At 55.3% G+C, this 23,526-nt stretch overlaps 1 protein-coding gene across 1 annotated transcript; it reads left to right on the top strand.

The window, feature by feature from the left end:
- Positions 1 to 101: 101 nt before the first annotated feature.
- Positions 102 to 23,526, top strand: smid (nuclear valosin-containing protein-like smid). The gene is made up of 20 exons (XM_037228839.1): positions 102 to 1,100; positions 1,989 to 2,113; positions 2,404 to 2,527; positions 3,018 to 3,109; positions 3,522 to 3,720; positions 5,302 to 5,552; positions 5,954 to 6,082; positions 7,498 to 7,632; positions 8,357 to 8,486; positions 9,156 to 9,245; positions 9,907 to 10,055; positions 10,949 to 11,076; positions 11,732 to 11,771; positions 11,850 to 12,026; positions 12,387 to 12,494; positions 13,024 to 13,191; positions 13,718 to 13,840; positions 18,474 to 18,680; positions 19,650 to 19,853; positions 23,398 to 23,526. Exons 2-20 carry the CDS (start codon positions 2,024 to 2,026, stop codon positions 23,461 to 23,463), a joined length of 2,610 nt encoding a protein of 869 aa, XP_037084734.1. The 5' UTR covers positions 102 to 1,100; positions 1,989 to 2,023; the 3' UTR covers positions 23,464 to 23,526.

Raw genomic sequence — 23,526 nt, 5'->3', positions numbered from 1 at the left:
GGTGAACCAAATTCAGCTTGCCTTAGAGAAACTAGTAAATTAAGCCCCTCTGTTGCAGGTGTTAAACAATCTTGATAAGTGCAAGGTGAGATATTATGGTAATTTTGGCAGTGAGAGCATTAGTTGTAAAATGTGAGATGGGGAGTTTGCCCAGATTGACAAAGAAAAGCACTTTGAGCCTATCATTTCAAGATATTTTAAGGCTGAAAAGCAATGTGGGTATGCTAAAAGCAAGGCAGCTTAGTTGTTGGGGTTTTTAACAGGAGTGACCATGACACAAGTATGAACACTGTTAAAAAGTTGACTTAGCTTATGTCAGACCACATCTAGAGTATTGTGTACAGGCTTAGTTCCCATGCTTCCCCAAAAATGAATAGGCTGGAAAAAGTGCAGTGAAAAGCAACTAAGATGATAAATGGTAACATAGAAGATCAGGATTTGAACCTTGAATTTAAATTTGAACCAGAACCAGAATTTGAACCAGAACCAGAACCTTGAATTTGTGTGTGCTGAAATATGATGGACTTATAGGAGATCTGACTAAGGGAAGCAAGATTATGAAGTGAACAGGCAAGTTAGATTGACATGGAGCCCTAGAAATCACACATATACTTTGAGGAAGCCTGTTTCATCTAGTTAAAGGTAGAAGCAGAACTATGAAGAGACATTATTGAGTCAAAGAATAGTGAATCTTTGGAATTGACTAAGAAGCAAAGTTGTAGGAAGTCTTTCTCTGGCAGCATTTGAAAATCATTGGTACAAGTTTTATTGGCCTAAATATCTCAGTTATAGCTAAATTCAGGCAGGTCAGGTGGTAATATTAATCTCAAGGATATGTGCAAGACCTGAAGAGCTATGTGCAAAACCTGTACCTTGATAGGCCCTTGTGGCTCTTTGTTGGCCAGATGTCTTTATGTGTGTATGCATGTTAAAGCTCAAGCATAAGTGTGGTATTGAAGTGGGTATATTTTTGCTTGATTTTCACAATGCAGCATTTTTGTTCCCTGAAACATTGAGTCTCCATGTATGTCAATAAGGGGAGGCAATCTTAAACTTGAGGCAACCAAACTTGGTCACTGTACACTCACTGAAGTCTCTGGGTAAGTTGAACTATGTATAATTTGCCATGTGTACCATGCATTTCTTACAGTTTTCATTTCCCATTGTCTGTTACGCCATGCATCATTCAGCAGGTTTCACACCAGATTTGTGTGTGTTTCTCTTCCACCATAATTAATGATGGTTTTAGCTCACTGTAAATTTAGCTTGCTGTGACTTTAACACTGATTGAAATCAACACATCCCATCATTTGGATCAGGAATAGCAATAGTTGATGGGGTGAACTGCATCATGGGCTGCCTAACATTCTGCCAAAAACAAGCATGTCAATGATAGCTGTGTGCTTGGTGTTTCTTTTGTAGCATGTGTGGAAGTGATTAGGTTAATTATATTATGCTACTTTAATTTGCACTTAAGTTTGCAGTGTAGTGATTCCTGCTGATGTGCTGAACTTAGTTCAGACTCATGCAATTATGAAAGGAATCAATTATACCTTGATACAGCATGTTTTAACATTCAGCAAAGACTGAACATTGCAGAATGTTTGAACATTCACTCAAGAATTCCTCTGTCGAACTGAAATGTAATGATTAGATGGGGGCATTAGGGTTCACACAACAGGCACTGCTTAGCAAGAGCCCCAATCTGGGAAATCCACCAAATCAGCAAGTTAAGCCAAGTTTTTTAAGACAACAAAATTAGTTATTTTTTAGAAGAGATGCTCAGGTTACCTGGTGGTTATTTTTCTTGATGGTAGTGATGGTGATATTGATAGCCTCAAATGGTTTTACAAGCTGTCCACATCTTGGATTTGAACTGTTAGTCATCCTGATCATTATTTTGATATGACCCGTGTTTTCATGATATGATGACTTTTGTTGCCATTCTGAATCACAACTTTTCTGCTAACAGTTTTCTCTGTGTGCAGGGTAAGCACCATTGCTCCAACATTCCTCATCCAAAATGCCTAGAGTAAAGCCAAGACACGGGAAAAGACTATATGGAAATATGCCATATTCCCTTGACTCGACTCTGATACACCGAGTGAGACTGGTGAGTTATCTGTGATGTACATTGTGCTACAGCTTGAATCTCCCAGTTGTGAACAGTGCAAAATGTGAGCAAGACAATAAGACAATTTAAATCAGCTTTGGTACTTGCTTTCTCGACACGCTCTAGGTGATGACATGCTGATAGTGATTGTAGCAATTTTGTATCAATGTTCATGCTCATATTTGTCGCCATTCACCTTCATTCAATGACAACTGCTGCAATTCTCCTGATTGAGCTGCGTATATCGGCGCCACGCAGAGCTTAGTGGTAATGTCCCCCCCCCCCCTCAGTACCTGCACGAGTTGGGGGACGTGAAATACGTGGAGCTGGACGAACTGACCGACTACCTGCAGGCCACGCACCGCGAGTACAAGCACAAGAAGAAGCTGGCCTTCCGCATTCTCGTCCAGCGAGGTATCGTTGCTGGGTTCTGCGTGCTGGTGTGGTTTTAAGGCGAATGACGACTCGTACTTGCCGGAGATTTTCGTGTTTTCCGGCAACGTGGGCCAGGTATAGTAGGCGCTTGTTTAAGCGCTTAAGTGTTCGTTTGAGTATCGGTGAGTATCGTTTATAATATGAAGTAAAGTGTGAAAACGTAAATATGGTACCGCCAGTAATGTTTCGGTCTCTGCGTGGACTATTGGCGCAGGGTATTGTGGCGGCAGTCCTATTTAGATGGGGCGTGATGTCCGTAGCCATCACGTATTTAACAGTGACCATCCACTGTGCGTAAGTAGGCATTGGATTTGCCGCATCTTCACATCGTCTCCGGTGACAAAAGCATTCGATTTCTGTGGTAGCTTTTACTAGGCACTCGCTTACATCATCTATCAGAATAAGTGTTAGTAATGATAGATAGATAACTAAAAGTCTACAGTTATGCAAATTTATCCCTGGCTTTCAGCGTACGAGTACGTCGCTACTGAAATGAAAGACCAGTTCGCTTCATCCAGCAGCTCGGAAGAGGAGTCAGCCGATGAGGAAAGCCAAGCGAAGGTGTGTATCGGTATTTGCACGGGTATCCGAAGTTCCATAGTTTTGCACCTCCAGGCTCTCTTTTGCTCATCGACTCGGGGTGACCACATGTGCCCGAACTGTTCAGTGCCTCGGGTGTACGTGATGCCAGCCATCAGGTCAATTAACGTTCATAATAGCCGAGGGATGAACGGGTCAGACTCGCGCGTGGAAGGCCCAGGTTCGAATCCCGGTTGTGTTATGGGCCTGAGCGTTATTACGGCCATCGCAGTCGCTGGTGGTGCCGAAAAGGGATGTGTCGACGTGCGTTGTGTTCCTCTCATGATTAAAAAGCACTTCTTTAATCGCAAGTTCAACTGCCGGAGCCCCTCCCCCAGCTCAGCCCTTCACCCCTCCGCGTTCAACCGCAATCCAACGCCACTGCCTCCTGCAGTCGGACGAGAACACCATCAACAACTCGCTGACGGAGCTGTACACGCGTCTGCCGACCATCACGCGCAGCGGCGAGACCACGGAGGAGGGCGGCGTGGAGCTGGGTGACAGCGTGTCCGCCTCGGCCGGCGACGAGGGGGGCGACGGCGACGGCGACAGCATCTTCGTCGACCGGTACACAGGCGCAGCGTCCGAACGTCGTCGGAGGGGAGGGCGGGGGTGCACCCAAACAGGGGCAATGTTCCGCTCTGACGTTCGTATTATTTGAGTAGCATTCCATCTTAGGGAGGTTTCTCAAATGATAGCCCTTCTTCTTTTCTGTTAGGTACAAATGGGTCCGTAAAGTAAGATAAATGAATACATTTTCTGTGCAGATTTAAATGTATGTTACTTTTGTGTGCCGGCGTTTTCCGCTGCGACACAGACTAAGCTCTGTGACGGCAGCCGACGCCGCCGCAGGGAGGGAGCCACGCGGTCGGCGGTGGCGGCTGCGCGACCTCGAGGCGGCTGGCGGCGGTAGGCGTGTGTCCCGCTTGCGCGGCGGTGTGGTGCAGTTGAAGGCAGCCGCCTCTGTTGTTCGGGCTTGTGACAGAGGGCGCTGCTGTGTCGTGTCCGGTGGCCGGGCTCTGGCTGCTGCGGCCGCTCGCCCGGCCACCGGTGACCCGCAGCACGGCACCGCTAATTCTGGTCCGTTGCGACGCTGCGCGGCGGGTGTGCAGCCGTCGGCCAGCTCCCCACGGACGCTTGGGAATGCCGCCCTGACATATGGCTGCAGGCTCTTCCTGTGTATCGCGTGCTCTCTGGCTACCCTTGGGGAATGTAGTGGTGGTGTCCACACATTGTGTTCCATGCTTCGTGGAGTGCATTCGGCGCATGCAAATGATCGATGAACCCCTGATGGCGTAAAATGGCCGTGTAAACCTTGTGATTAGTCGGACGCTTTTAGCCAAAATGTATGTGGTTTTGTTCAACATGGACGTCTAGAAAACTGACTCCCTCAGTTGCTTCTCAAGCTGAAATTGTTCCCGGCCTTAACACTTTGGGCTTAAGTACTGTCAAAACGTGTAAGCACAATTGTTGCAGCGCATGCGTCTTCCATAGGGGTAATACTAGGGCCAAAAGTCTGTGCAACCATTATAGCGTCAAGGGAAAGCTCTGCAGGTAAATACAAATACACTTGATATAAATAAGAAAGCCCTTTAGCTCCCGGTTGTCGGCATTATGAGTTCATAGTTCGTGTATCGAGCTATCGAGCTTCAGTATGCCTAGATGTACTAGTTTAACGACGTCATAGAGGAAACTGTCAATACTATCGATCAGTACATAATTTTAATAATCGTGTCAATACTCGATGCTATAACTCACTTTTGGCCCACGCCGTTTGACCAGTGCCTCCTGATATTTTAAGGTCTATTACTTTACGTAAGATCTCTGAACTCATAATGCCGAAAGATAGTCAATGAACTGAGGCGCATGCCGCACCTTTCGACATTTTGATGGGACTGAGCCCACAAAACATCGTGTTTTACCTAAAATGTGTGTAGTGATTGTATGCTAATTCGTTTTATTTGGTGTCTTTCTTTTTAATTTTTTTCTGTAATGATGTGATAGCTCTGTAAATTTTGGTCTTAGCTTGAGTCCTCTGAGAGGCGAGGACCCGACAGTGTTGTTGGCATGACAATGTCTTGAGACAAGAATTTTCATTGGGTACGGTCCCTTCAAACATTATCTCCCGGCTGACTGAACCATTAAATGACTCAAACCCACGCTTGACTGCCGAGCGGTTGTTTCCAGTGACGCGTTGGCACAATGTCACCAGCCAAACTGCTCACCGATTCCATCGATCCCTTTTCTGGACCATGTCAGTCTCACGCATCGGGACCGGAGCGTGCCGTCCCGCATCGGGGGCCCGGGGCCTCCTGCCGTGACGCGTCTGCTGGCTGTTTGCAGCAGCGGGGTGGCGCCGGCGGGACCAGACCAGGCGGCCGCCCTACCCGCCAATCCGCCGGTGGAGCGGGACAAACCAGAGAAGGTCGGTCATGGCAGGTGGCCCGAGCCCTCGCCCGGCTGCTGCCAGGCGCGAGCACGGCGCTCCTGGGCCGCGTGGGGCCAGTGGGCTGTCGGTCCAGAGGGCCGCCGAGGAGAGTGAGGTGTGTGGGACTTCGGCGGGGGTGGCATCGTTTTGCTGCGAGGGCTGTGTCCGATATTATGGGGATGTTTGTCGGGTGTGGGGTCGTCCGTACTGGGTATAGACACGCTCTGGCGGTTGGCGCATACGTACAAGGCGTACTCTGCTGTGATGATGCACACAACCGGGACCCCGCTAATGATCGTTGTGACCAGCTGCAATGGCTAGCTAGCATTTGACACGGTCCTTGACAATCGCTGAGGTTTCTGCCAGGTCGCCTCATGTCGTCGCCCTTTTACATGCAGACACCGAAGCCCGGCAAGAGAAAGGTGGTCGAAGAGGAAAACGACTTCTTCAAGAGGAAAAAGTCGTTTCCGGTGGAGAAGTCCTCAACTGATTTCGACGATGTGGGCGGCAACGACAAGGCCCTTATGGTAGTTCACCTCCAATCGTCTGTTTGCGCCAAGCTCGGTGCGGCCTAGCTGCTAGGTTCACTAATATTAGCCAACAGCTGTTGGTTAGCTATCGCGGTATATTGTCAGTTCGATGGGTAGTGAAGCAAGTTTTTGAAATGCTTGCGAATTACGGTTGTCAAACATTTATGTCTGCCAGTTTATCACCCTCATATGTTTTGCTCAATGATGAGGCTATTTTCCTCCTCCCTTCACTGTATTATAAATCCCTACATCACCTATGATGTGCACTCACCCGCTAGTCGATACGCGTTCGCTGCGGTTTGTTGCGTTTGGTATGGTATTCCCCGTGTGTGCGTTGGTCCTGCTTCGCTCTGCTTTCATTGCCCCTGTGATCTGTGCCGACTGCCGGGGGGTCTGCATTCTTGAGGTTGGCGCTACACAAGCTGTGTGCATGACGGCTGCGACACGTGCCTCTGCTCCCAGTCCATAACCATGACAGTTATGTGAGATGGTGTCGTATAACCACGATGTATGCTGTACGCGCTCGGCACGTAACCAACAGCTACACTTGACGGGAATCTTTGAATTGCGAAAGTCCCAAACAGACACGTTTTCACTCCGTCGCCGATCTGTAAATCACGGAGGACCACAGCCGCGACGTGGCCGCCCAGCGCCGTCCGCCGCCCTGTGCCGTCCGCCTCCCGGTGCCGTCCGCCGCCCTGTGCCGTCCGCCGCCCTGTGCCGTCCGCCGCCCGGTGCCGTCCGCCGCCCTGTGCCGTCCGCCGCCCTGTGCCGTCCGCCGCCCGGTGCCGTCCGCCCGTCCGTCCGCCCTGTGCCGTCCGCCGCCCGGTGCCGTCCGCCCGTCCGTCGCCCGGTGCCGTCCGCCCGTCCGTCGCCCGGTGCCGTCCGCCGCCCGGTGCCGTCCGCCGCCCGGTGCCGTCCGCCGCCGGTCGCTCGGTCCGCCCGTCCGTCGCTCGGTGCCGTCCGCCGCCCGGTGCCGTCCGCCGCCCGGTGCCGTCCGCCCGTCCGCCGCCCGGTGCCGTCCGCCGCCCGGTGCCGTCCGCCCGTCCGCCGCCCTGTGCCGTCCGCCGCTCGGTGCCGTCCGCCGCCCTGTGCCGTCCGCCCGTCCGTCGCTCGGTGCCGTCCGCCGCCCTGTGCCGTCCGCCGCCCTGTGCCGTCCGCCGCCCGGTGCCGTCCGCCCGTCCGTCGCTCGGTGCCGTCCGCCGCCCTGTGCCGTCCGCCGCCCTGTGCCGTCCGCCGCCCGGTGCCGTCCGCCGCCCGGTGCCGTCCGCCCGTCCGCCGCCCGGCGCCGTCCGCCGCCCTGTGCCGCCCGCCGCCCTGTGCCGTCCGCCGCCCGGCACCGTCCGCCACCCGGTGCCGTCCGCCGCCCGGCGCCGTCCGCCGCCACCGACAGCGTGCCGCCCCGCCCACAGTCGATCTGCGACCTGCTGGAGGACTTCCTTGACCCGACTCTGTGTAGCGACGCGACGGCGGCCTTCTCGCGAGGCGTCCTGCTCCACGGGCCGCCCGGCTGCGGCAAGTCCCTCATCGCCTTCGCCGTCGCCGGGGTAAGGTGCGCGCGCGCTCCAGGCTGGGCGAGCAACACGACCGACTGGGAAAGATAGGGCCAGGGGCCAAGGGGAGAGGCTCTAGGGGGCTGCCCCCCCCCCCCCCTAACCTGCATGTTCTGTTTTCACCTTGTATGGCTCCCGGCATAAGGCTGAAAATGGGCCGTCACCGAGCTCCGCCCCCCCCCCCCCCTTAAAAAAGGCCCGGTTGCGCCTCTGAATGGGGCGAACGCCGCTCTGGGCAGGGTAACTGGGACGCTGTGAGAAGCGGAGGTTATAGGGCTGATGATAATGATTGACGTTTTCGGGCGCGCCGAGTACTGAGGTCATCTTGCGCCCAGAGGCTAATGTGTAAAGTTTTTTGTGCTGGCTGGCTTATACCATCGTGACATGGTGCTGAACTCAGTGCTCCTGTACAGCTGGCAAATCTTGCCCCTCCCCTAAAAGTTCAAATTCCTAGGTGGGCCAGTCCAAGCTGGGTCGAAACATTTTCTGCGGGCTACAGCAGCTGATAAGTTTATTAACCGCAGGTCATCAGACGCACCCAACTGCATCCTCCCCGTTCTCGTTGGTCCCGTCTTGGCGTTCGGCACCGTAGCAGTGTCTGCAGCTCCCTCGGCTGGTCCTAGCCGGGCTGCTACGGCCCCGGCCGGGCTGGCAGCGGACGGCGAACTCGCGACCTCTGTGGGCGCGACGCTGACCGCCGGCCGGCCGTCTGCCGCAGGAGCTGGACCTGCCCATCGTGCACGTGGCCTCGACGGAGCTGGTGTCGGGCGTGTCGGGCGACTCTGAGGAGCGGATCAGGGACCTGTTCCTGCAGGCCAAGCGCGCCGCCCCGTGCGTTCTCTTCATCGGTACGGACCGGGGCGGCCCGCACTGGGAGCGGTGCTGTCGGGCGCTGGGGTGGGCGACTCTCGGCACTCCCATGGCTGACAGCGGACGGAAGGGTGCGGGGAAACCGGCAAAGGCAGCTCTGAAGAGGCGTGCTTTTATAGCACCAAGCTCAAGTGAATAGGTTACATGCGATTAAAGGCTTACAACTGTATTAAAATATATTATGTGAAGTTAAGACCACCGCTGCAAGCCATTTTGAAACATATCTAGACTGATGACTTAGATATTGGGGCGGCATTCAGAAAATTTTGGTATTTGATGGGGATATCCTGGTAGTTACTAAGGCTTGGGGGCACTGCAACTGGGCGATCATGTATTGCCCATTGGAATATACTCGTGTATATATATATATATATATATATATATATATATATATATATATATATATGTATGTATGTATGTATAGCGCGTATGGATTGTATCATCCTGGCCATAACCCACAACGCATACTAAGTAATGCATTTGGGAATGCGTGACAGTGGGATATTTCTGTGTAGCCCCGAGCGCTGGTGCCAATGTTGAGCGCGCAGAAAAAGCTCACGCCAGTTATAGACGGCACCAGAGCGTCACGGTACCACGAGCCTTGCGGTGCGGTGCCGTAGACCTGACCGTGTCGTCCCTCCGCGCAGACGAGATTGACGCGCTGACCTCGAAGCGACAGAACGCACACAAGGACATGGAGAAGCGGATCGTCTCGCAGTTAATCAGCTCCTTCGACGGTATGTGTTGAATGCTGCCGCGCCCGTGCGTGCAGCTGTTTATGTGTGTGATGCGTCCTCCAGTGACACCTGTGATGTGTGCAGTGGGCCGAGGTAAGTGGCGCTGTGTTTCCGGCGCTGACCTCACCTTTTGAGGGGAGAGACAGGTCGGTGGCGAGGGGTTACCGTTGCGCTTTTCATGCGAGCGCCGCCGGTGTAGACGCGGACGCTCAGACGGGTCAGCTTATGCATGTCGTTCGTGTCACGCCGCGATCTTGCGTCCGTTGTCAGCCTGCCGCTTGGGAATGTTGGGTGACCGGGTGGTCTGTTATCCGCTCCGGAGCGTGGCGACCCGGGATGTCCGGCACGCTCGATTCGTGCTCGCAAAACGGCACGCATGTCTGCTGTAGGGCTGTGGCAGCAGCCTCAGGCCGTCAGGATGGTGTGTTCTCGTAGATGGCGTGTCCTCCAATCTAATTTAAGATGGTCCTTTCGTACTGTTCGTTGTTCAGTCCCCTCAGTTCGTGCCGATTGTACTCCACATCTGTGTGGTCTGGAGCCGGACAAAGCGGACTGTTGGCGTCTGTGTTCTCTGACAGCACTGGCGCCTGTCGCTCTGTCGTAAAGCTGGACATATCAGACTGCTTGGTATGCACTGACCGAACTCTTACCTCCACCATAGAGCTGGGCAAGTCGGGCTGCTCGGTACTGGTGGTGGGTGCCACTAACCTGCCAGACCAGATCGACGCCGCGCTCCGCCGGGCCGGCCGCTTCGACCAGGAGGTGGCCCTCGGCATCCCGGACGCCGCCGGACGGCTCGGCATACTGCAGGTACGCTGGCGTACCCAGGCATACTGCGGATTCCCCTGCATACCACGGCAAAGCCGGCCCCTGCCCACGCCCGGCCGCTCGGACTTCTGCAGCTGCAGCTGACGTCGTGTGCGTCGCTGCAGCGCCGGTGGTTGGCGCCGCGGCAGGGGGCGTTGCACCCGCTACGCCATGTCCTTGTCGCCCGCTGTGTTGTATTGTTACCTCCTGCTTGCCACAGTCCAGCAGACCTGGCTGCCTGGTAATGCAGCATACTTTCATCGCCTGCCGTGCTGGCATGTCGGCCGCCTGTCGTAGCATGTCGCAGGTGTTGTATCGTGTCGTGCCATGCCATGACCTTGACCTTGACCTTGACTGATGCCGTGCCGCACCGTGCCGTACCATGCCGTGACATGTCATGTCGTGCCCGTGATCGTGATTGTTACCATGACCGTGGCCCGTGACCATGACCTTGACCGTACAGGCGACGTCGTGCCCTACCGTGTGGTGCCGTGCTGTGTCGTGTCTTGTCGTGCCATTCCGTAACCGTAACCGTAACCGTGACCTTGACCGTGGTCGTGCCCGTGCCATGACCGTGACGATGACCTTGACCGTGCCACGCCACGCCGTGCCGTACCGTGCCGTGCTTGGTCGTGTCGTGCCATTCCGTTACCGTGACCTTGACCGTAACCATAACCTTGACCGTGCCATGCCGTGCCGTTGCCGTGACCGTGACCGTGACCGTGCCGTGCCGTGCCGTGCCGTGACCGTGCCGTGCCGTGCCGTGATCATGACCGTGACCGTGCCGTGCCGTGCCGTGTCGTGTCGTGTCGTGTCGTGCCGTGCCGTGCCGTGCCGTGCCGTGCCGTGTCGTGCCGTGCCGTGACCGTGCCGTGCCGTGCCGTGCCGTGCCGCAGGTGCTGTGCCGTCACGCCCGGCTGGCGCCGGACGTGGACCTGCGCCAGGTGAGCCGACAGACGCCCGGCTGCGTGGGCGCCGACCTGCGGGCGCTCGTCTCTGAGGTCACCCGGCTCGCCAAGAAACGGTACGCACGCGCTGCTGGGCTCTCGGACCGGCTGGGGGTCATGGTTGGAGGTGGCGGCGGCTGTGGACCAGGTCACCTGGACTAGGGCTACCGAGCCTTAGTCCACGATGAGTCGAGCATTGAGCTCATGAGGTGCAGAACATTCGAAATATGGAAGGCACGTTCAAGCCTGCAAGCTTTGAACCATGTTGGGCGTTTTTTTTTCTTCAGGTTGTTTTGTTGTGGCTTCTCAGTTTTATTTTGGTGTGTCATTTCCGGGGCACGGGACGTTTCAATTGCATACAGTTACTGAACACAATCTGTCCACGATTCACATCGAACTGAGATCGGATACCTGTCTCCTACCGCCGCACTGTTTGACTCATGCCATGGTCTCCTCGTCTTGCACCACACGGGGTGTACCTGATGACATTCAGCCATGCGCCCCGCCACCTCACCGGCACGCCGCCGATCGTCCCCCCCCCCTCCCCCCCCCGCCGCGGTGCACTATCTTCACCCCGCTCCACGCCGTGCCTCCGTCGCCGCAGGGTTCGCTGTCAGGCGGGCGGCGCTGGCCTGTCGGTGCCGGCCGCCGATCGTCCCCCCTCCCCCCTCCCCCCCCCCGCCGCGGTGCACTATCTTCACCCCGCTCCACGCCGTGCCTCCGTCGCCGCAGGGTTCGCAGTCAGGCAGGCGGCGCTGGCCTGTCGGTGCCGGCCGCCGAGCCGGCGCCCAGCGTCACCATGGACTCGGCGCCGTCCACGCCCTCGGCGCCCGTCATCATGGACACGGAGGAGGGCGCCGCGCCGGCGCCGGCGCCGGCTCCGCTGGCCGTGGCGCGCAGCCCGCGCCTCCAGCTGCTGCGCGCCCAGCTGAAGGCGCACCTCGAGACGTTCCATGAGAAGATCCGAGAGAAGCGGACCGAGCTGGTGGAGCTGAGGGCTGATGACTTTGCCGCCGCGCTGAAGAGGGTACGGCGCTGAGAGCGGGCTGGATGGTCTGTGAGGGTTCCTGATAGGGCTCAGTTAAAACGAGGTTACTGCTGTAAGGTTTGGCCATATCAGTGTTTGGTAGGCGCTATTGAACTGTGTAGTATACGCCTCCTGTATTGACGTGGTTTATTTCGTCGCATGTGTTCATTGCTTGCCCCTTGGAAATGATCAGGTTCCACTGCATAAAAGAGCTGTTTGCTGCCTCACTTGCAGCAAAAGCGCTCAACGCTTCTAGTTATTGGTTTCTCTTCACCACGTGTGCTGCTGTTAGCGGCAGTGTCCCTGACGACGCGCACTGCTGCCCGCGCGCCGGCTGACTCCGCGACGGCGCGTCCCCAGCTGCAGCCGTCGTCGCTGCGTGAGGGCTTCATCACGGTGCCGAACGTGACCTGGGCGGACGTGGGCGCGCTGAGTGACGTCAGAGGGGAGCTCAACGCCGAGATCCTGGTGCGGAGCGGGCCCGGACACGGGCCGCGGCTTTGGCGGAGGGGGGCATGTACGGGCAGGCCTGCTGTGGCGGCCCGGTCTGGGCCTGGAGGGTAACCAGCACCCCCTGTTGATCTGAGATGTGAGCCAGCATGCCAGATGCCGGACACCGGGCGAACTGTGGTTAAGGCTGTGTCTAGACCCTCTAACTGCTCTTCGGGTGTTAAGTTTGGTGAGGCGGGCACCCTTATCGCTATCAAGCTGTGACGTGGCAACTTTGCTGGATTTTAAGCTCATACGCGTACGTCATGTGTGTGACGAAAGCTCCTGTAAGCTCGAAACTCTGGATGCATGGCGCTCGGGTTCGTTGGAGCTTTGTCTTGGCCCGCACCAACACTGGCAGCTCTCTCCGTGCCAAAGCTGCCAATCAGCATGTCCGTTCGACGGTCTGACTCCCGCCTGGCACGACGTTAGGCCTTGCTGGCCTGACATACAGCTGACCTGACCCGCCCTGACCCGGCGCTGACTGCCCTGACCCGATGGCTCGCAGGACCCGGTGCGTGACCCGGAGTATTACGAAATGCTGGGCCTCACCTCGCCGTCCGGTATTCTGTTGTGCGGCCCGCCCGGCTGCGGCAAGACGCTGCTCGCCAAGGCCGTGGCCAACGAGGCCGGCATCAACTTCATCAGCGTCAAAGGCCCCGAGCTCTTCAACATGGTGCGTCGCCAGTGAGCGGCCGGCAAACGACGCGGGTTGGCTGGGGGCGTGTCGGGGTGGTATGAAGATCACAAACGCGAACGTCAGTGTGTGCAACCTGGTGAACCGCTTGCAACAACTGTTAGGCATGTTTCCTTTTGTCTGCTTTTCCGCAAAATATAAAGTTGTGATTTGGATTGATTGGTTGCTGTTGCATTCACATTTATTTTCCCGTTGTAAATTCTGCCAGGTGGTCCTTGTTGACCAGCCTGAACAGGCGGTCATTACAGTGATACGAGTTGTGGAATCACGCGGGCTGCCGCAAGAAAGACGCAATCACATGCTGCTTCTTGCGAGCTACACGCTCGCTAAAACCAACCAGTCCAGTGTGACCTTGATTCTGCTTTGCAAGTGTTCTGATCTTCGTATGGACGTGACCACATGGACGTCCTCACCCTCGTGGTCAGTGCCTTCCAGCACGCCTGAGAGGGAGATGTTCGCATCGTCGCCTCCATGCCTTTGACCCTGCTGTGTCGGGCTGTTGCAGTACGTCGGCGAGAGTGAGCGGGCGGTGCGCACCGTGTTCGCTCGCGCCAAAAACTCCGCGCCCTGCGTCATATTCTTCGACGAGATTGACTCCATCTGCCAGAAGCGCGTGGCGTCGGGTGACGTAAGTCTGGTGCTGGGGATCCGAGGGCGTTGAGTTCTTGCACTGTTTCTCAGGGACGACGAGAGTCTAAAGCGCATAGATTTTTTGATCTGGCCTCATTCTTGGCGTTCATTTATTACTTGTCTTCCAGCTAGGTTTCAACTTCGTGTACAGCGTTGACGGCTACGTTTGACGGTAACGTTGACGTCGACCTGTGTGTGCATAATCCCGAATAAACTCCAGGCTATTACTGTCCATCGTCAGCAGGTAAATGGCCGGCGAATAGGTCGTGAGGACATGAGGACAGTCATCCAAAAACAAACGCACTGTCCACACGCACAGGCGCACCAGTCACGACCCCGTCGCACAAACTGGTCATGGCATCCCAGATGTTTCACGAGACGCCTCCTCAAATGCTTTGGGAAAGACAGTCGGGAGTTGCCGGAGATATTCCGGGAGTTCGATATTCCGGGAGTTCTAATCGCACATCTTGGATGCGCAATTAGAAAAACGTCGTTTTCCCATCTCAGTACGCGAACTAGGGATACATAAACCACTGTCCTGTCTCGTGGGCCGGACGTACACCTTACCTACAGTGCGGAGCATACCAGAAGTGAGTCAGGCTCGTTCGAATGGAGGATCTTGTGGGTGCGTGAGGTGGTGTGTACTTGCGTAGATCTGCAGCGGAGAGCCAGCCATGCCACTGATGCGGATCCCACTCGTGATCAAACTTTTTGAGGCTGAAACTGAATCTCGGAGCAAAGTTTAACGCCTTTTGAATCTTGGGCATATTGAGCTGCGAGTTGCCGACGTTTTTTTTTTTTTTTGCTTCCAAACGGGACGAGAAGGCGGTTGAAGGGTTGGTCAGTGAAGTGGAGAGCGTTGCGGAGATTTGGTTGGCTTCCATCTTATTGGTTTGCCGTCTTGACCTGGCCTTGAAGCTGAGTTGTATTAAGATGACTTGTAAGGAAGGATTGAAGATTGCGACATTGACGTAACCAGCCAAACGCATGAAGATATTTTGACGGCGGAGAAGTGAGGCATGATGGTTTCCCTAAAATATACCCTAGGGTGCTGAACCCTAGACCTTTGCTAGGTTTCTACGAAGTCCAGAATCCAGCCCATGAATCCTCAACACTGTTTAAATATGTCTGGATATCAGTATGTTTGATTCTATGTGTGATGACGTCATATGAGTGTGCAGACCGCTATGGAAAGGCGTTCACTGTGACGGCCAACATCATATTTTAGTTGCTTTGACTCCGCCAAGCGTTGCTGTTGGCCAAACTCAGAGGGTTTGTATTGTAACTCAGCGTGGCGGACACTCGGCCGCTCACGCTCTTGTGTCAGTGTGGAGGTCGTCGGCGGTTTGTAACTCAGCGTGGCGGACACTCGGCCGCTCACGCTCTTGTGTCAGTGTGGAGGTCGTCGGCGGTTTGTAACTCAGCGTGGCGGACACTCGGCCGCTCACGCTCTTGTGTCAGTGTGGAGGTCGTCGGCGGTTTGTAACTCAGCGTGGCGGACACTCAGCCGCTCACGCTCTTGTGTCAGTGGAGGTCGTCGGCGGTTTGTAACTCAGCGTGGCGGACACTCAGCCGCTCACGCTCTTGTGTCAGTGGAGGTCGGTGGCGGTTTGTAACTCAGCGTGGCGGACACTCAGCCGCTCACGCTCTTGTGTCAGTGGAGGTCGTCGGCGGTTTGTAACTCAGCGTGGCGGACACTCAGCCGCTCACGCTCTTGTGTCAGTGGAGGTCGTCGGCGGTTTGTAACTCAGCGTGGCGGACACTCAGCCGCTCACGCTCTTGTGTCAGTGGAGGTCGGTGGCGGTTTGTAACTCAGCGTGGCGGACACTCGGCCGCTCACGCTCTTGTGTCAGTGGAGGTCGTCGGCGGTTTGTAACTCAGCGTGGCGGACACTCAGCCGCTCACGCTCTTGTGTCAGTGGAGGTCGTCGGCGGTTTGTAACTCAGCGTGGCGGACACTCAGCCGCTCACGCTCTTGTGTCAGTGGAGGTCGTCGGCGGTTTGTAACTCAGCGTGGCGGACACTCAGCCGCTCACGCTCTTGTGTCAGTGGAGGTCGTCGGCGGTTTGTAACTCAGCGTGGCGGCCGCTCGGCCGCTCACGCTCTTGTGTCAGTGGAGGTCGTTGGCGGTTTGTAACTCAGCGTGGCGGCCGCTCGGCCGCTCACGCTCTTGTGTCAGTGGAGGTCGTTGGCGGTTTGTAACTCAGCGTGGCGGCCGCTCGGCCGCTCACGCTCTTGTGTCAGTGGAGGTCGTTGGCGGTTTGTAACTCAGCGTGGCGGACACTCAGCCGCTCACGCTCTTGTGTCAGTGGAGGTCGTTGGCGGTTTGTAACTCAGCGTGGCGGACACTCAGCCGCTCACGCTCTTGTGTCAGTGGAGGTCGTCGGCGGTTTGTAACTCAGCGTGGCGGACACTCAGCCGCTCACGCTCTTGTGTCAGTGGAGGTCGTCGGCGGTTTGTAACTCAGCGTGGCGGACACTCAGCCGCTCACGCTCTTGTGTCAGTGGAGGTCGGTGGCGGTTTGTAACTCAGCGTGGCGGCCGCTCGGCCGCTCACGCTCTTGTGTCAGTGGAGGTCGTTGGCGGTTTGTAACTCAGCGTGGCGGCCGCTCGGCCGCTCACGCTCTTGTGTCAGTGTGGAGGGTCGTCGGCTCCTCTTCTGATGGCATACTTACGTTTTATATTTTAGTGACCAGTTCGGGCTAATGTGATGACTGCTTTTACAGTTTTTATTATACGTAGTGATGCGTTATTATTCTTAGTGATAGTTAAAGTCGTCCCGGGGTATACTGGTATATACTCACTGCTGTATGGAAATGGTTTGGCTCTGTAGTACACACATTTCTCTCACCTTCTCGAGATTGGTGAGCATTCTTGCAAAAGGAGTGACTGAGGTCCAGGATTTCGTGTATGAAACATGAGGGGAACATAATCAAAGTATGCTTTATATTATGCCTTTGTGTCTGAGTGCAAATACCTATGTGCAGCCGAGGACGATGCTGGCTATATTCGACTTGAAGTACTCTCCCCACTCCCGGAGTTTTCAAGGCACTTGCTCGCCGAATACGGACACAAGCGATTTGGTCTTCGGCATTTCCAGTTTGCTGCTGGTTTAGGTAGAACGCGGCCCGGCGGGCGACTTTCAGAGCTCAGTCCGGACGGTGAAGGTAGAGAACATAGCACTCTTCTGCGATGAGTACGTAGTGCGGTTGGGGTGCCGGTAGTGTAGTGGTTAACGCGTCTGCGTTGATCCGGAAGGCCCCAATGACACACATGCGTAGTGCGGTTGTATCACGCTTGAGCGGAACTCTGTACCGGCCAGCTGAGTGAATTTGATTGATTCCGACTCTGTCTCCGATCATTGAACGTATGCTGACGCCAACCGAGGTAGAGTCGACTCCATTCCGAGGTCTTTCGCGACGTACACGCGAACCAGTGCAGTCAGAATACCGAGGTCTGTTGTTCCCTATCCCACATTTATCTGCCAAGTCGGCCAGATTCGGGCCCGGACAGATTTTCAAAGCGGTCAATTCGACCTTAGTTCTTCACAGACTTGGTCGCCCTCGAAGACTGATTCTGATTAACCGAAAGTAATCACAAATCTGACGCTGGGTATTAAGCTACTATCGCATTCAACTGGCTGTAACTGACGCTAGTGACATCTGCATGCAGCGCTATGCAAATATACCCTCAAGTGGTGAGTGCGGTATAATGCTAGTACCACCGCTGGAAACTGCTGATGTAAGCAGTCCCTTCGATGCAAGCCTGCAAGGTCAAGTCAGGCTTGGCCGCACAACCCGAAAATGTTATTTAGTTGACGTAATATTAATTGTGCTACGACTGCCATTAGATCAGTGGTAAGCGTAACCACTATCGCAATCGATCATGGACAACATTGGAATGATAGTCTTTGTGAACTTTGTGGAAGAAATGACATGAAAATGTTCGCAAATAATGGCCGATTGTGAACTTTGAGGAAGAAATGACATGAAAACATTCGCAAACAACGGCCGAATGTTGTATCGATCATAGCATACATGAGGTCGGTTCCCACGCTCGGTTCTCACGGCCTGCATATTTCACCGTCATCAACCGCTTACCGGCGCGAAGGGTGTGACGAGCAGGATCCGAACAGCTGCGCGCGTCGATAAATCATGCAGCATAGGGCGTGCTATTGTAGCAGCACAGTGAAGGCTCAGATGCATGACGCGGCACGGTTGGGAAGAAACGTCCACCGTAGCGCTTTTGTTCGTCTTTTTTTGTAACACGTGCTTAAACAACACGTGATTGTCCATCGTCCGGAATTTGTACCATGCGGCGAAAGCCTGTGTCTGTCGCCGCATGAACAGGCATGCTGCATGGGGCATCTACCAGTCTGTAGTTGATAACACCCACAGCAGTGCCAGTCTGCGAGGAGCACACACAGCAGCGACGTACGACAAGCTTCCGCTTCCTCGTTTCTCGCGCAGCGACAGGACGGCGCGTCGAACACCCCGCCGTCGCATTGCCCCAACTGTGTCGCGACTCTCCCCGCCTCACTGCCGCTGACTGGGCCGACGTGACCCCGGCGTGACCCCGGCGGTGACCCGCCCACCCTTCCGTCCCAACTGACCGGCCTGACCCCGGCCCCCAGTCGGGCTCGGGCTCGCGGGTGGTGAACCAGCTGCTGACGGAGATGGACGGCATGGAGACCCGCCAGGGCGTCTACCTGATGGCCGCCTCCAACCGGCCGGAGATCGTGGACCCGGCCATACTGCGACCGGGCAGGATCGACAAGCTGCTGTACGTCGGCTTACCGACGGCGCCCGACCGTGCCGACATCCTGAGGGCCGTCACAAAGGTCAGCGGTCAGCCAGGGGGGGGGGGGGCGGGGTGAGGGGCGGGTTAACAGGGGTCAGGGCGAGGCACGAGTGCGGTTTGACTTCAGCAGGGAGTAGGACTAGATCAGAGGCAGGTCGACAGGGACAGGTGGGGTCGTTGAGGCATGGCGAAGTGAGGAGAAAGTCCAGTTGGTCAGCAACAAGTGAAGGTCGCCAGGAGCAGTTCATGGTCGTCAGGGGGCATAAGAGTGTAAGGCATGATCGGAAGCAGTGCGGAGGGATGACAGGAGATGGGCGGGACCCGGCGAAAGGGATGGTGCGGCAAGGCAAGGAGTGTCGAAAGGTTACGGGCAACAGGCCGCGCGGAGGTGTGAGGTGACAGCTTCAGCGTGCAGCCCCCAGCCGGGCGTGTATCGGCGGCGAGCCGTCGAGGCCTGCGGTGTTGCTGCGCCCGTGGACGGTGGGTCACGCTCCGGTCTTGCCGCAGCCGCGGTACGGGGCCGGCCAGGCTTCGTTACAGGGCGGTCGTGCCGTTGAGTTGTTTCGCTCCGGTCTTCGTGGCCTAGGCTGGGCCCGATGTAGCATCGATACCTGAACAGCTTGCGATGTAGTATTTGGAGAGGTAGTCATGTAGGTGCACTTGTTGGTCGCGTGTAATTTCATCAGGTAAGTGACCAGCCTTCCGACCCTGACCTTGACACGATGTGCGACGGACACATGGCGGGCGGGCTACGTCTGGCAGCGGGTGGTGCTAGTCGCTGACCATGAACTGACCTCAATATGACCCATGTAAACTGTCTAACCTGTCGTTAATGAAAGTATCGCTTTTAAGGAGGATATCGCTGACTTGATTTAGGTCAACCACTTTTTTATCTGACTTGGCCTGACCTGACGTGATATAACCTGATCTGATTTGACCTGACGAGACGTACCCTGGCCTGATGTGACCTGCCGTGACCTTACCCGACCGGTGACCCGGTGATCGACAGGCGGGCAGCCGGCCGCGGCTGGCGGCGGACGCGGACCTGCTCTCGGTGGCGGCCGACCCGCGCTGCGACGGCATGACCGGCGCCGACCTCAGCAACCTGGTGCGCCAGGCGGCCAAGGAGACGGCTAGGGAGCGGCTGCTCGAGGTGCACCGGCGACACTTCGACGCCGCGTTCCAGCGCGTGCGCCCCTCCGTCCGGCCCAAGGTACGGGCGTCGGGCGCCGGCGGGCGGGGCTGGCGGTGGCGGCTAGTTGAAGGGGTTTGGGCTGGCCGCAGTCGACGGCCAGTTGACGGGGAGTCTGACTGGATGAGCGCAGGCCGAGGTCAGCACACGGCAGGTGCGTTGGATTCCGTCGGCTTCAGCGCAGGCGCCTCGCATGGTGTGGGCAGATCCGTGGTCTGACTCGGCGTCATATTTGTTGGGAGTTTTGACGTTTTTGCGGTGGTACGATTTTCGTTTCGTTTACCTTAGGGTCATCCATCGGTGTGGATGAGACTATTTTTCTGTCCGCGGGCGCTTTTGTCCCGAGCGAGGCGTTTGACCGTAATTATTTTACCGCTATTACTGTATTGCTATTCGTTTTTTTTTCATTTACCGTTTGTGAGCTGTTTTACGTCATCATGTCACCTAGACCTCGCACCTTTGTGCGAGGTCTGTGAAATCAGCTGTGACGCGTTCACATCGCACACACACATACACCTGCGATTGCCAACACTTGTGCGTGCGTCCACTTCCGTGGAAGAGAATGGCAAATCGACTGTGCACATATGCTCCACGTTTACCGGGGCCCGGTGGCATGACCAGAAGTCCTAGGACTCCCTGAACCACGCAGAGTACGTGAAGGGGGCACCGAGGCTGGAAACTTCCTTGAAATCTGAGGCCCAGATGTTTGGAAAAAATGCTACTTCTCATCGTCTGTGTGCTTGACAGTCGCAAGTGGTGGTTCTTTCCACTCAGTACCACATGATCAGGGCTAAAGAGGTCGTCATAAGGTTAGTGCTAAATCAGTTTTAATTCCTGGGATAATTTTGGAAAGGGTGCATGTTCCGACTCACCCCGTTAGGTGCTCTGCTGCCTCCTCTTTTTCTCTCCAATGGGCCCGCCCCCAATAATCGCAGATTTTGACAATCCATCTATAGTAATGCACTGTAAAGACGGCCTAAAACCTGTGAACTGGCCCTTGTCAGCGTGGCATCGGCTAAGCGGATATTCGGCTGCCTGAGACGCCCGAGGTCCCGCCTGCGGAGTGCGTCGGGAGGAAAGAGACCGCCGCGGCTCGCGCATCGCCGCGTGGGAAAGGAGAGGCTGGGGAGGGAGGCGCACCGGCTTTGTGAGTGCCCTGGCACTCACACAGCTGCGGTTGGTACCCCCACTGGTGTCCCATGCAACTGCAGAGTATCATATGTGTTCAGACGCGTGCGTTACCACTTGAAGGCTTAGCGCAATTGGGATTTTGCTACAACATGCAGTATTGGGTGGTGCATCAGAATCGTTATCAAAATAAGATAGAACGTGCTTTCCTGTAAATTAACCAGACAGCTAATTTACACAACTATTGTCTGACATATTCGTTACGTCCATATGGTGTCCGAATTTAGTCGATCCGGTGGTTGTTTACAGGCACCGTATATGAAATAATATCAGCCAATAATGACATTGTAATAATGATCAGCAACCGTAACCAACTATAACAATCTAGGCATGTCGAAAGGGCCCTGAGGCTCTTTAGGTATAGGTATTGTGCCAATAGTCTGAATCCTTCGCGCATTGGATCGGGTGTGTCGGGATCTGGATCTTTACCATCCTGCTCCTTCATCTCAAGGCAAGACAGGCAGTCGTATTTTCAGCATCATTACTTGGCCTGAAATGTATGGGCCTGAACGTCGTTGGAGCTCCTACATGTTTTCAGACCTCTTGTCCTACACAGGGGCCGTCTCCAGAACCTTTCAGCTTTTTGTCGCGGAAAGCGTTCATGTGCGGGCATAAAGTTGCTGCTTTTGCCCGAGCTTCTGACCGACAGAGCCCATCAGTGTTCTCCGGGGGGGGGGGGGGGGGGGGCTGTTCTGTCCTGTGGGTGTGAGCAATATTAGGAACACTCGACCGCTACAAGCGACTGCAGACTAACTCGAAGTACCGGCCCGAACCAGGAGCTATATTTAAGTAGCTGTTTTAGGGTACGGTCTCGGAATATCCCAATCGTTAGGGGCTGCTCCAGATCTTCATTTGATCTCTCGACTTCGTATACGATTTCCTGACTCCTCCAGAACTTGCATAACAAGACCACCTGCTGAGATCCATAAGGTCCTTCGGAACATAAACATGATGTAGGGCAGAATTCGTGCCAACGCCATCCGCCGGCCGGCGCCACGTCGTCCGTTGCGCTACGCCGCACGTCGTCTAAATAAAGCGGCGAATCACGGGAAGACATTCTTCGCGAAACATCAGATAATGCAGCATACAGGTCAAGCTCAACGCTCCCCTGAATGAAAACAGCTGGATGACGGTCACATGGGTGTTGCCGAGGTGGATTGCCTAACCCTGGTCCCGTATCCATGGAATGCATTACATTATGGGGCTCGTTCTATCCCCGAGAGCCGTCCTATTTGTTTGCAATACAATTATTGCAGTTGATTTGTCACAGAGTGAGGCGTATTTTTGTAACAGCTTATTTTAGACGTGTTTGCGAGAGTGGACTCAGTGGGATGGTTGGTAAGAAGCCTTTTGAAATGATCTTTTTAAACACATGCAACGTTTATTCCTTGATTTCGCTGTAATTGACACAGACTAGAGGGTATTGAAACGAGTTTTCCTTCGATCTACTCATGATTTTGCTCCATTGTTTGTATCACGACACAGATCAAAACAACGAATTTAAAGACCGTTTCCATCGCGGTGATTATTATGTGGGGAAGGGACCAGTAATCAGAGCACTTAACGTCACGTTATAACGTGATTAATGTAAGACGCCAAAAGACACCTACAACAAAATGTAGATGCTTTTCTTCGGTGACTAACTCATGAGGGAGGACCTCGCCGTGTCCAGGCCCCCTGAAATTATGTGCTGGGTGCGCCCCTGCCAGGGACGTTGACTTCGAAGAACTCAGGGTACGTTGTTTTTGGAGTTTGCGAGCAGAACTCGCCTACCATGATGGACTTAGATGGCTGATACCGACACTTTCGAGCGGCGTGCCCGCTCCGCCAACGAGAGACAGCGTTCAGGGTCAATCATTCTATGGTGTTAGCAGTGTTCCAAGTGTGTGAAAAGATCGTTGATGGCGCCACTCCCGCCACTGATCGCCACTCTCACCACTGATCGCCACTTTCGTCACTGATCGCCACTCTCGCCACTGATCGCTACTCCCGCCACTAATCGCCACTCTCGCCACTGATCGCCACTCTCGCCACTGATCGCCACTCCCGCCACTGATCGCCACTCTCGCCACTGATCGCCACTCCCGCCACTGATCGCCACTCCCGCCACTGATTCGCCACTCTCGCTACTGATCGCCACTCACGCCACTGATCGCCACTCTCGCCACTGATCGCCACTCCCGCCACTGATTCGCCACTCTCGCCACTGATCGCCACTCCCGCCACTGATTCGCCACTCTCGCCACTGATCGCCACTCTCGCTACTGATCGCCACTCTCGCCATCGGACACCGCGATCTCAAAAATGCGAGTCGAGAAGAAGCTCTGAAAGGGCAGCGACAACTGCACGCCCTCATGGTCACGTGCTGTGTTCACAGGACCGGCTTCAGTACGAGGAGATGCGCCAGTTCTGCTCCAACTGGACGACACGAGACGCCGGCTGAGTGCGTGTCGCCGCTGTGACTGTCCATACGCTCAGACGTTCTCAATACATACCGGTGGTGATG

Source organism: Pollicipes pollicipes, unplaced genomic scaffold, assembly GCF_011947565.3.
Source record: "Pollicipes pollicipes isolate AB1234 unplaced genomic scaffold, Ppol_2.1 Scaffold_6138;HRSCAF=7277_pilon_pilon_pilon, whole genome shotgun sequence".
Taxonomy (NCBI): domain Eukaryota; kingdom Metazoa; phylum Arthropoda; class Thecostraca; order Pollicipedomorpha; family Pollicipedidae; genus Pollicipes; species Pollicipes pollicipes.
Note: the sequence above shows the minus strand (reverse complement) of the source record. Positions and strands in the feature narration are given on the sequence as shown.